The following is a 13934-nucleotide window of genomic DNA, read 5'->3' as shown; positions in this document are numbered from 1 at the left end:
TCTGCCCCTTTTGGTCTCTGGGCCATTGCAAAGTCTGTTCTCTCTGCTTAGGATGGCTCCCTGCCCTTCCTTGCCTGCTGCCTCTTTGTCATGTTCCAGAACCTCACCTACACACTCAGATTTCCTTGAAGGCACCTCCCTGGGGCGGCGCCCCTCCTGTGGACTCTGCTGTACTCACACCCACCCTAACACACACTCTGTGTTGTCGCTACACGTAGTCTATCCCCTGTCCCCACGCACCCCGTCTATGAGCTCCTGGAAACCCGAGACTGCATCTCCACACTCACTGCATCCCAGGATCCGGCACCAAGTGCCAGCGCACAGGGCACATGTGTAACAAATGTTTGCTGGCTGAGTAGTGTCCTCCAGGGATGGGCCACAGAGCAGGCTACCCTCGAGATGCTTTGCTGCCATCTACTGGCCCACGGCTGTACCGCAGGTGCAGAGCCACCCCGATTAAGACGTGTGGTCATTGTCCAGCTTCCAACCTGCGCAGCTGGCAGGCCAGGACGCGGTGCTAACCTGGAGCCCAGTGCACTGGGCGTGACGGCAGTACCACCCAAGCAGCTCTGACCTTCACGTGGTCTCACCTTCCCAGGAGAAACACTAGTTTTGCCCATCTCTGGAATGTTTACTGCAGGGTCTGGCAGAGGGGCTCAGGCTAACACTGAAGGCCAGGCGGTCCATCCCCCTGCCTGGCCTGGAGTCAGAAGTCTGTCTCCTGACAGGCCACACAGACTGCTGCCTCCTTGCCGGGGGCTCATTCAGGCTGGAGCTGCCTCTCAACAGTCCTGTCTGGCAGCGGCAAGGGTAAGGATGGTCTGGAATTCTAGATGCCTTGGGGGCGGGGGTTGCTGCCTGGTAATTGCACGACTGTTTGACCTCAGGCAAAATGGAGGTCCCCCTCCCCCTGCCCTGGCTTCCTAATGGAGACCTCTTCCTAATGCCCCGGAATATGTTTATTCTCCTAAAGAGCTCCCTGAACATCAGGGCCAATCAGCAAAGTCCTTGGCCTAGGAAGGGGGTGGGGGAGCTCTTGATTCCACATAGCTTCCATCTCAGTGGGTGGTCTCATATTTTACTGCCACATCAGAGGCCTCAGGAAGGAGAATATTACAAAACCGGCGCTGCCTGGGGTGGGGAATCCCTGGTTTGGAGAGGCGGGATGTGGTGTGCAAGAGAGATTTACGAGGAGTGGACGCGGAGTTCTCTTGTGGCTGCAGAAGGGACGGGGGAAAGAGGAGAATTAGCACAAACAGGGTCCACCTGTGTCCACACAGGGCCCTTGTAGAAAACCCACCTAGGATGCAGACTTCCAGGCCCTAGGTTGCGCTTCCCAGGGAGGAAGGCCAGAAAGCTCTGTCTGGGCATAGCTGTCTTCCCACAGGCTGCCCCTGTTGGGGGAGTAGAGGGGAGAGGGCAGGAGATGGGGATTCAGCCCCATAAAGAGAATTTCATGTTTCCAGTGCAATGCGATGTAGTCCAGGCTTCTGCCTGGGGAGAGGGATGGTGGACCCCGCAGGAGCCTGGGAGACAGACTCAGGGCTTTGCCCATCGGCAAGGTTGCGGAGAGGCACATGTGGGCTGGTGGACTGGGGGGGAAAGGTGGGACTCTGAACAAAGAGCTTCAATTTGGAGACCCCATGTCTGCTGCCTCACTCACTTCTGCAAATAACTAAGCCTCCTAGGCCTTTCCTGCTGCCAGCAGGGCCCCTGCAATGATGCTGGAACCTCCTTGCAATTCGTGGGCGCCAGTGAGTTAGAAAGGGGAGGATCCTCTGAGGGTGATGAGGTGCCTTGAGGTCCCTTGCACCTCACCTGAAGGTGAAGAACTTAGACCGTGAGGGCTGAGTCACAGGGTGTGACAAATGTCCCCTTACTGGCTTTTGACATTAATAGGAGAGATTTTCGTGGAAAGGTCTGGCCACCAAATCACAGTATTGATTCACTCCTTCATGTAAGCACTGCTTTCTGGGCCTCATGTGGGGGTGGGGGGTGATAGGCTCTTGGGGGAGTCAGCACACCACCAGGTGAAAAAGGGATGATGAGAAAAAGGCACAAAGTAGCTGACGAGATGTGGAGAGCAGGGCAGGTGGGGCTTAGGTGGCACAGACGAGGCTTCTTTGAAAGACACTTAACACCATTTATTGAGCACATGCATGTGCTGGATCCTACGGGCTCTAAGGAATCAAGGCTGAAGACAGTCTGCTTCTTGGCCTGGAGGGAGAGACACACAAACGGGCAATAGCCACACCGAGCATTAGCCCCAAGATCCAGCTCCCTTCCACCGAAGGGCTGCCCCATCCATTGCGAGGACCAGGACCTGTGTTCCTGGTGGAGCACCCCAGTTTGTCCATGGATGCTCATGCCCAAGGCAGCCCCCTTTGCCCCCTGTCTCTGCGCTGCGGTGGAGACCCAGAGGGGCTGCTTTCCTTGCAGTGGGAGAACAGTTCTCTATGCTTGTGCCCACTCCTACCACCTGCCCTTCCCTGACCTGCCAGCTTGTCTCCTGTGAGCAGCTGCACAGGCAACCACCAGTTCAGCTAATTCCCGACTGAAGATGGCAATTAGCTCAGTGCAGGTCTCCAGGATCCCTGCCTGCTAAGCCAGGAGGGAGGGCAGTAAAACTGACACGAAGCACCATCTTCTCACCATCACCACAGCCTCCTTCCAGCCAAGGAGATGGTCCCAGGCAGGTTTCCACAGGCCCCGGGGAGGAGAGGCTCAGTAATGAGGCTGGCATCTGCCCCCCACCTGCCTCCCCCAGGGCACGGCTGGAACTGGCGGGAGGAAGCCCTTGGACTCCAGCACAGGAGCAGCTGTGGCTGGAAACCTCATGGCCTGGAGGACTCCATCGAAAGCAGGAGACTCAGAGGAGCTGGGTGAGAAACCACGTTCCGGAGGATGAGGAAAGACTCGCCAAACTGAGACAAAAAATCAGGGAAGGGAAACACTGAAAGGCTGTGGGGCCAAGACTCCTGTGGAGGCTGCCGCTCCTCTGCATTTTCCAGCCGGGCGTGCTTGAACACCTGCAAGTGACGGGGAGCTCACTCCCTCACCCTCGCCCACTCCATCTGCAGATGGCTCTGCCCCTCCAGGTGCCGCGCTGAAACGCGTCTCCCTCTCTGTTGGCTCCACTCGCCCCAGCACTACTGGTTAGTTGGGAGCCACATGAAAAAAGTCCTTGACATCAATGGTTTAGAAATGTGGCTCTTCATCACTACAAGAAGTTTCCTGAGCTGCGCTCTGGCCATGCTGATTCAGCGGGTCTAGGGGGAAGGCTCAAGTGGCCCGTCCTGCTCCCCTTCTGACTGTCCTAGTGAGGGGCCTCATGTGCCTTTGCTTTGATGGAGTCCAGCTTCGCTCCTGCGGTCTTGCTGGGACCATCCCAACGTGTCCCTGGGACACACTGTGACGCCAACCAGGGTTGGGTTCCCCAGGGAATGTGATTCTTGAGGCTGGAGGCACAGGGCTGGGTGGAAAGGGAGCTGATGCAGGCAGAGACTGCCCACAGCGCTGGGTGGAGCCCAGGGCCCTGGCTTCTCTGAGGCACAGGTCTTCATATTCGCTTTGATTCTGAGATGCCCCCCACCACATATTTCCAATGCCAACCACCCCCTACCCATTTTGTATATGCCAGACAAAGCCCATTTATTTTTTTCTGTTCCTCACAGGAAGCAGGGGTGGTGCCTGGGAATCTGTAAGCCATCCTGAAGGGAACAGGCTTCGGGGGACCATGATCTTAGTCCATTAGTCCATTGTCATTGTTTCGCTGCTGAGGAAACTGAGGCCCAGAGTGAAGAGGCTCCGCCCAGACCCCACTGCACCCGCAGGGAAGGGAGCATCCATCAGACTTCCCCCACACTCCTGCCCAAAGACATTTCCCCCAGATTTGCCGCAGTCTCAGAGGGTTAAGACTCTACCAGGGCGGGAGACAACTCCCCACTGTTCCCCTCCCTCCCTGCCTAGCGGGTAGGAAGCAGCAGGGGCCGCCGGCCTCTGGATTGGATGGTGGGAAGACCTCACGGAGAGAGGTCAGCACTTGAAAAATGCCTCAAGTCAAAGGGCTCGGGGCTTGGGTGCCACACAAGGCCCTCACTGTGTGCGCACATTGTCCCCTGATAAAAGGGGCCAGGCCTGGGAAAACGGAGCCCGTCTCCAGGCGACTGGGTAGGCTGCTGGGGAATGCCCCAGGCCCCTCCTCTCCCCCAGGCACCAGCCCGGCCAGCCAGGCCGGGGGAGGAGGGGCAGGGCAGGATGAATCCAGAAACCAGGCACTCCAGGTGGTGACCTGGGTGAGCCTGGCCTGCAGAGGGAATAAAGGACAGGGTAGGAAAGTGCCTTTAGGGCTTTCTGATCCCCTTCCCTCCCATCCCAGCGTTTCCTCACAGGAAGTGGGCAGGGCCTGCCATTGATGCTAGAGTCTTCTGGGATCCAGAAGTGGTGGGGGAGGCAGAGGGATTTTGCTTCCTAAAGCCAGGCATCTTCCAGAGAGGTGGAGATCTCAGCTGTGAGCCTCCCCCAACCAGCTGTAGGAGAATCCCGACTCTGGCCCCACCTTTTCATCTTCAGAGTAGAGGGACTGTCAGGCTACCAGCCTCCAGACCCCCTCCTCCAGCGCTTCTGGAAGACAGCCCTCGAGCCTGAGCAGCTGAACTGAGAAGCATGCCAAGTGGCTTCCTTCCCCCTGGCTCCTGGTGCTGTTATATTCACCAGCAATTAGTAATTGCAATTAATTGTTAATAACAGTTACCATTCTGAGCTTGTTAAGACAGGCTGAGGCCACACTAGCCCCACCCAGGCCACCATCCCCAATCTACACAATGACCCTTCAAGAAAGATGCCAAGCCCCTGCTTACTGCTGAGGAATGTGGGATTCTCGAGGTTGGACTTGCCTGAGGTCACATGAGTCAGAGGGAGAACAGGAACCTGGCTGTCCACCTGGTTTAGCTCCCTCCCTGCTGGTGACTGACAGCCCTCAGTCCTCACAGGAGGGAAAGCTGCTCTCTGAGAATGGGGTGGATTGGGGGGCCCAGTTTGGTTCCCCCAACCAGAAAACAAGGGAACTCACAGGGCCTTTCTCTAGGGTCCTCTAGGCTCATGTTAAAGGGCCAGTGTCTCTCCTTTCCTCTCCCAGAAGAAGGCCGGGGGAGGGGGCACATAAAACACAGGACATGCAGGTGTGGTAGAGTTTCAGATTAAGCAACACATAATTTGATATATAAGTCTGTACAAATATTACATGGGCTCCCTTATGCTGGTGTATTGTTTACCAAGATATTAACTGGCATCCTCTATTTTCATTTGCTGAGTCTGCCCACTCTACCCAAAAGTCACTGCTTGTGATGCCAGCTCTGAGCTCTGACTTCCAGGCGGTGACACGGTGGGGAGAGGAATGTCCTGTCCGCCCTGGCACCAGCGAGGGCTAAGGTCAGGCCACGCTCATGCCTCCTCAAAGCCACCAGAGCTGCTGGGGCCCAAAGGCAGAGGCTGAAGCCTTTGAGTTATCAGCTGGGGAACAAGGAGGAGGGAGAGCCTGAGGAAAGGCACTGCAGTGTCGGGTACTCTTCCTGAATCAGGGCAGCTTTTTCCTGAGAAAGATTCATCACCTCAACCCCAGGCCTCATCCCCCTCATCCTCAATCTCCAGTGTTCCCCTAATAATAATAGCAGCCTTTGGCAAGAGCACCCATCCATCTAATCCCACATGTGCCAGGCACACCGAGGAGAGGTGGTTAAACAGGTAAGACTGACCCCTGCCCTCCTGCAGCTTACATCCCAGCACAGGTCTGCAGCACAGGCAGACTGAACACGCCGAGACTGGCCTACGAAGGAGAGGCACAGTGGGCGCTCCCTGGAGAGCACAGCATCTCTGGGAGCTCAGAGCATTAAGATCTGCACTTTAAAGAGGAGGAAACTGAGACTCAGAAAGTGGAGAGGCTAGATCTGGTGCAGGATGCCTGACGGCGCCCATAGAGCCTGGCCATGCCCACAGAGTCTGACCACGCCCACAGAGGCTGACCACGCCCATAGAGCCTGGCCACACCCACAGAGGCTGGCCACGCCCAGCTGATTTGGTCCCGCCCACAGAACTGGCCAGGGCTTCAGGGCCCACCTGCTACCTGCCAGCCTGAGTTCTCTGCATTTCCTCTCCTTCTCCATTTTAACCGCCTTGGGAAACATGTCTGTCACTTCTTCAATATCAAAACATACAGGGAAAAGCCAGAAAGACTGTGTTGGCGCTCCTTGGTGCTTTTGAAAGAAGAAAATAATCCAAGAGCAACTTTCACGAAAGGTCCACTTTCTAAACCTGAGATCATAAGTGTCTGAGCCCTTTTCCCAGGCACCTTGACATCCTGGCTGCCCAGAGGGCTCTGGCAGGGCCAGGTCCTTCCCACCAAGGATGAGGTCACCAGAGTCCTGTGCTTGGCTTTGCCCCCATATCATGGATCCCTGCCACGCATCCCTCCGGCTCAGACACAGGGTGCGTGAGGGGTGTACATGTAGGAGCCTCCGGAGCCTGCTGGGTGGGTCTGCCTCCAGGTAGGAAGAGCAGCAAAGAGCAGGGGTGCCCAGGTTCCTCCGTTGGATGGCCTGAGGCAAATGCTAGATGTACCAGCATCTGTTTGGAGTTTGGGCCGAGAGCCCATTTTCCTTATTTACCAGATAAGAATATGGCAGTGGTTGGCAGGATTCAACTGGAGAATCTCTGAAGATGCTGAGCACCGTGTCTGGTTGGGGAAGGTGCCCCAGGGGTTGCCATATGACAGTGATGAAGATGTGACCCCGTCCCCAAAGATCGTAGGGTTCATTCATTTGTGTGTTGACCAGAAATTTTAGCATCTCACGCTTGCCAAACACGGACAGCTCGGGCAGCGGTCAGCGAGGGGGCAGCCCCATCAGAAATGTCCAAGTGCTTCTGAGCTGCTCTCCTGTTCTGGTTCTCGAGCAGGTACATGCTCCCACACGCACACCTGTAAGACTCCCCCCCAGGCAAATCAGAACGTGCCAAGGAGGAGCACGGCGTGTTCAGCTGTCCAACAACCGGCTCTCTGGGGAGAACTGCAAGCCCCGGTTTGTAGCATTTGCCAGCTTCTGTGATGCAAGCTCTGCTCCCTCCAGGCTGCTGTGACTTTCTGTGATTGCATATAAGAGAGGGGGTAAGAGGGTTTAGGGGGCACCACTGTCACTCCTGGGCTTTACTGTCATACCCCCATAACACATCACCTCCAAAATCACTCATTTAGTCCACAGGCATTTCTTAAGCACCTATTTTCTGCCTCTCCTGTTCTGGGCACCGATGCATCTACCAGTGGGTAGGGTGATTCAGTCACAGCTGGTCACAAGGTGTAATATCTCTGGGTGAATCTAGAAATGCACAAGATGCTTTCGTGACATCATTAACCAGTGTGTAGTAGGACAGTGTCGTCTGTTAGACTCTAGGCCAGAAGGATGGTAGCTGGGGATGTTTCAAGCCCTTTCATTTCCTCCCTGACAAATAAAAGGAAAAAAAGAAGCCACAGGGAAGGGTGGAGAATGTAAGGGCAGGTGACAAGAGATCATTGTTGAAACGGAACAGCAAACATTCCAGGACTGAGGCCATGAGTGAGGTAAGATGCAGAGAGACAGAGTCCAGGGCCACTGGAGGGAGGGATGGGGGCAAAGTTTTGCTTTTATGCCCCCAGATCCTACACCCTCCTCCCCAACCCTATCCAGCCTCCAGAGACCTCCCCGTGAAACAGAGGAGGGAGTTAGAACCAAGCCCCAACTGAGTGATGAGCAATCTTTTTTTTTTTTTGTCACGGTCAATTTTTTGACTTTGAAAACAAAACCTAGGGCTCTGGTATATTTTGGGGGTATCAGTAGAAAAATCTGCTTATTAAAAAAATTTTAAATAGCAGCCTCATAGTTCTTCTCGCATACTGGAAAATAAAGAGCCAAGATTATACATGCAGATGAGTGAAAACAGACACCCCTTAATTGTCTGTTTAGTGGAGCTTCCCCAACTGACGATGGTGTTACGTCCCAACATACCCATCTGAAAGTGAAAATATTGTCAATTGAAAATGCATTTCACGCACCTAGCCAAGGGAACATCACAGTTGCGCCTCACCAACTTAAATGTGCCCAGAACACTGACATCAGCCCGCAGTTGGACAAATTCATCTAACACAACCCTCCTTTATAATGAAGATTTGGATATCTCCTGGCCCTTGTCGAATACTGTACTGAAAGTGAAAAATGCACACGGTGTGATGCAAAAACCACCATCTCCAAAAAACACAATACGCTGTAGGCTATTGCTCCCCCATGATCAGGGAGCTGACTGGGAGCTGGGGTTCCCTGACACTGACCAGCACTGCGAGAGAGGCCTGGGACACCTATCACTGCCCAGGAAGAGACTGACAGTCAAAATCCCATGTACAGATTCTAGGGCATGCCCAGCACTTTCACCCCATCGTAAAGCTGAAAAGTCCTAAGTGGAACCATCACCCCCCAGGGATGCCCAAGATGGTTCCGTGAAAGGTAGCCTGATTGCACTGGGGTGGGGACAGGACATATATTAATTGAACATTACTGGGTCTTAAGAACCAGGGATGTAAAAGAATGAAATGCAGGCTTTGCTCCTACAGAAGAGACAAACAGCCAGTTATAACATGGTGAGGTGATGTGATGTGATGTGATGTGATGTGATGTGATGTGATGAGATGTGATGTGATGTGATGTGATGTGATGGAATGTGATGTGATATGATGTCATGTGATGTGATGGAATGTGATGTGATGTGATGTGATGTGATGTGATGTGATGGAATGTGATGTGATATGATGTCATGTGATGTGATGGAATGTGATGTGATGTGATGTGATGTGATGTGATGTGATGTGATGTGATGGAATGTGATGTGATGTGATGTGATGTGATGTGATGTGATGGAATGTGATGGAATGTGATGGAATGTGATGGAATGTGACATGATATGACGTGACGTACAGTGAACTGCGTTACAAGTCACACAAGGGAGGGAGTTACTAGCTATGTTTTCAGGCGAGGTAGGTTGGAGAGGACGTCACAAAGAGGTGACACTTGAGCATGCATCTGAGGATGACTGGAGAATGGCCAGGTGAACAAGATAAAGAAAGGCATTCCAGGGAGCCCACAACTGAATGTGCTAAAGCAAAAATGCACCTCTGAGAACTGTAAGTTGTTTGCCATTCCAGCGGAATAGGCAGCAAAGCAGAACTGGAGCCCAGGATGGACCTAGAGAGACCAGACATGCAGTGACTTTGAATTTGAACTTACGGGCAATGATGTGCCACCTGAAGGCCACACATGAATGCACGGATGGCGTGGCAGCAAATGGATCAGATTTGTGGTTTCAGAAAGAAGACTTGGGTGGTCATGTGGAAGGTAACCTGGAGGCAAGGTCAAGCCCGGAGGTCTGAGACCAGTGAGGCTGCTAGAAAATTCTAGGCAAGAGAACTAGCAGAGACAACATAGGACTAAAGAAAACTGAGTTTGATTTCTTCTTTCCCTGGTGGTTCTTGAGACTGACAACCTAGTGGCAGCACCAACTTTTTAGCTCACCTGCTATTTAGAGCATCCCCTAGCCCAGCTCACCTCTAGGGCAACCCCCAAAAGGGTAGGATCTTAAAATGCTTGGCCATGAGACTCCCCCAGGTTATAGGCCAGGTCCTTGGGGGCTCAGGAGGGTCAGAGTCTACAACCTGGTCTCAGCCAGGAGGGGATGTAGCGGGGTGGGGGTGCTGTTCCTGACATTCACTAGCCTGCAAGGAAACCTGTTCTGCAGGAAGGGCCTGGACAGGGAAGGGAAGACAGAGAAGGATCTGGGACTGTGCAGGGAAAAGAGGGAGCAGCTTGTTCCCGGTGGGTTCACTCTCAGTCCAGACAGATGGTGGATCATCTCCCCCCTCATTATCATCTCAAAGGGGGAAGAAAGGGGCTGTGTGAGCTGGCTTCTCCCCCTTTAACAACTTCTTCCTCTCAGGAGACAGTTCACACAATGAAGGAGGGCCTGACCCAGGCAGCCCAGGCTCTGCCAAAGCCGGCCAGGGACAGCGGGGCTGGAGCGCCACCTGCTGGCCACCGTGGGAGCAGGGCCACTGCCTCTCTCGGGAACTTGGCAGAGGAGGGTTTGGAGCTAAGCCAGTTAGCATCCCTTCGGAGAAAACTGGGAATGTACTGAGATTCAGAGTGGTTAGTAAGTTCCTGAAGAATATAGGATGGAGTTCTGTATGAGAAGCTGATGTGTCTGCAAAGAGGAAGTCTCCATCACAAACACCCCATGGTTGCAGAACCAGCTTCTAGGTGAGTTCATGAATCTCTCTTTCTCGATTCTTTTCTTACCCACTGAGGGGCAGGAATAACATTGCTGTTCCCAAGGCATAATTAAAGTATGGGCATCTAAGGTATGACTGGAATAGATCAAGATGCATTCAGTGGCCAAAATCACATCCCCATCGATGGGCTCAGCCTGAATTAAGTCACGCATGGGTCATGCCAGGAGATTTGAAGGAATGAAACCAAAATGAGAATGTTCCCTGGCTAAGGCCATTCATTGCCTTACAGACATGTTGACTGCGCCCTCACACACCAGAGGGGTTGGGGACCGGGGGGGATAGAGATTAATTAAGATCCAACTTAATCACTCAGGAACTCATGCGGAAGACTGAACATCACAAAACCCTGGTGCTGTGGGGGTAAATCGTAATCCCTTCTCCCAATACTGGGCTAGTAGAGAGCAAACAGGCATGCCCACAGGGGCTGTGGTGATGACACACACACAGAAGGTCACAATGACCTGCAGCAAATCACACCTCAGCAGCACTTACTGTCTACCAGACAGATCCGAAGCACTCGGCTATTAACTCTACCCACGCTTATAACCGCAGGGTGGCTATTCTTATTATTCCCATTTTAGGTGCTGTTAACTTACAACAACCATATAGCTACTATGGGGTAGGGATGGAGTGTGCACCTAAAGGGCCTAACTGAAGTCTCTGTTCTCAATCATGGGCAGCATATAGCCGCTAATGCAATCCACCTCCTTGCAGGAAATAACTTTCCTGACAAACAGGGCTTTTTTAAATTGAGGTATAATTGACATGTAACATCGTGTAAGTTTAATTGTACCCCATATCGATTTGCTACATTTATATTGCAATAGGACTGCATTGTAGCTTTAGCTATGGCTCTCTCTTACCACATCATTATGATTTTTTTTTTTGCGTGAGTACAATTACAATCTAGTCTCCTAGCAAATTTAATGTTTATAATGCAGTTTTGTGGTCTATAATTACTGTCCCGTTATCAGATCGCCTGGACTTATTTATCTACCAGTTGCAAGTATATACCCTTGAATAGTAACCCCCACCCACCCCTGCACCCCCTGTCTCTGTAACCACCCCTCCCTCTCTGGTTTTTGCAGTTTGGTTTATTTAGAAGCCACATAGAAGAGTTATCTAGCAGGATTCCTGACTTAGTTTCTAAATACTCCCCCATCACATATCACTGAAAACTCTGACTGGGCCACGGGTAACATAGTCAGCTGAGAACACTCAACATCAAGGTCGGGCACTGGGCTGAAAAAAGACAGAAGGCTGCAAAGGCCACACAGGCATTTTGGTTACCACAGATGGGCAGAGGGATGGACAGGTCAGGTCAGAGGGCCTGGAAGTAACACCTCTGTGGAAAATAGCCCCTAAAGTCAGGACCTGAAGATGATGTTTCCAGCAGCACAGAGCAGAGGGGCTGCAGGCTGCAGAGAGGAGCCTTGAGCAAGCGGCAGGACAGGAGATGATGCAGACTGGGGCCAGAAAGAGGACAGGCACTCAGCAGCCCTGGGGACAGTGACGTGATTTCTTAGCAAGGAAGTAGACTGATGTCTGAGCCTGCTGAACACGCTGTGATTTGACTCTGCTGACTGTGTACTACAGACTGTAAGTGTTTCCCGTTCCCAAGTGCAGGCTCCGTGGCTCCCAGCCTGGCCTGCCTTCTCCAGGAATGGAGAGATGCACGGAGAGTCAGAGTGTCAGGCACACGTGACCTGGAGGCATTCATTCCTGCTTTTAATGCACACTTACTGGGTGCCCACTATGCGTCACAACCAGGTGGGACTATGGAGGAGAATGTGGCAAAGTGGGTGGCACGCACCTGGCTCCCCATAGTAACAAGGTCAAGGTGAGTCTCCTTCCCTCCCTCCAGTCTCCGATACCACAGAGTCTAGCCAGTCCAGAGCTGAGCTCAGCCCCTGGCCTCCCTTGCCCCTCAGTGGGGGGCACCCATAGATTCCTGCTTACCAGTCGGTGTGGGCATCATCGATGACCAACAGGACCCTGGGTCTTTGAACAATGGGCGTGGAGGGGCCTGGTGGCTCCATCAGCCCTGAGGGGGTCTGCAAGCTCTGCTTCATGGCACTGGAAAAGGAGCTGAACAGGCTGGACCCTGGTGAGGAGAAGGAGGCCGCCAGGGGTTGGGGGTGCCTTCGCTCCATGGCCGGGGACGCAGGGGAGCTGGTGGAGCTGTCTGGGCGCTGCAGGTCCGTCATGTAGCCATTGGGCAGGTTGGCCACGAAGCTGCTGTCCGAGAGGCGCCGCCGGAGGAAATTCATGGCTGCGGATGGATGGATGGCTTGTCTCTACTCAGATGTGTCCAGGTGTGCCCAGGACAGAGGCAGCAGGTAGAGGGGGTGGGAGGGTCTTGGACCAGAAGAGCAGGGCAATCTTGCACCTGCTGACTTCTGTCTGCTGTCTTTGCTTAACCTGTGGGGACAAACCCATACATTAGTGAACGAGACTTCTACCTCCTCAAGAGCAAATAGATATGGCCCCTTCCAGCCGTGCTGCTGGGGCGATGCAAATGGGGGCCTCCTTTTGGAGAGGAATTTGGTGAGTGTAATTAGAGCACATCCTTTTAACTTACAGTTTTCATTATTCTGGGATTCTATCCCAAGAAAGGAATCTGAGTAACAAAAAAAAAAAAAAAAGCCTCCTGTACAAATATATTTATCATAACACTATTTACAATAGCACAATACTGGCAAGTACCTCCACGGTCAATCACAGGACAATGAACAAATAAACTACAACCAGTCACTCGGTAGAAGCTTTTGTGGCTATTAAAAAGGGGCACTTTCAAAGAAATATTAGTAATGCCAAAAAAAAAAGCCACATTTTAAGTTAAATTTAAAGGTCATGACCCAAAAAGATAGGCTACGGGATGACTACAACTGCATAAAAGTTGAAATAACAGAACTCAGGAAAGAAAATGCATTAAAATATTAACAGTGACTTTATTTGCATAATGAGATTACATGACTTTTTTCCTTTCACTTACTTGTATTTTCCAGATATTCTAGAATACATATTTCTATGGACTAAATTGGGTTCCCTGCCCCAAATTCGTATGTTAGTTGTGTTTTTTTTTTAAATAAATGCACTAGATCAAATAGTGACAACTCCCTCGTAATCTTAGTTGATTGAATTTTTATCATGAATGGAGATTGAATTGCCAAGTGATTTCCTAAGTATTTGAGAGGATTATATCTTTTTAAAAAACCACTTATTTGCTTAATGTAATGAATTACACAAATTTTCAAATGTTACACCAAACTTGCACTCCTGAGACAAATCCTACTTGGTCATAGTGAGTTATCTTTTTTATGTATTGTTTAATTCAATCTGATAATGTTTTGTTGAGGATTTTTATGTCCCTACTCATGAGAAATAGTGTTCTATAATTTTCTTTCTTCGCAATGTCTTTGCCAGGTTTTGCTATCAGGGTAATGCTGATCTCACAAAATATATTAGGAAGTGTTTTCAAGTTTTCTATTTTCTGAGTTTATGTAATATTGGTATTTTTCCCTTAAATTATTGGCAGGAGTCAACAGTGAAGCCATCTGGGACTGATGTTTCC

At 51.7% G+C, this 13934-nt stretch overlaps 1 protein-coding gene across 1 annotated transcript in view; it reads right to left on the bottom strand.

The window, feature by feature from the left end:
• Nucleotides 1-12630, bottom strand: part of SYN3 (synapsin III) — a gene marked incomplete at its 5' end in the record, with an annotated part of 340756 nt that extends 328126 nt beyond the window's left edge. The window contains one exon of the mRNA XM_084255436.1: nt 12320-12630. Coding sequence (XP_084111562.1) covers nt 12320-12630 — 311 coding nt within the window. The remainder of the gene's footprint in view (nt 1-12319) is intronic.
• Nucleotides 12631-13934: the final 1304 nt, after the last annotated feature.

Source organism: Talpa europaea, assembly GCF_964194135.1.
Source record: "Talpa europaea genome assembly, chromosome: 15".
Classification (NCBI taxonomy): Eukaryota; Metazoa; Chordata; class Mammalia; order Eulipotyphla; family Talpidae; genus Talpa; species Talpa europaea.
This window is presented reverse-complemented; position numbering and strand designations above follow the sequence as displayed.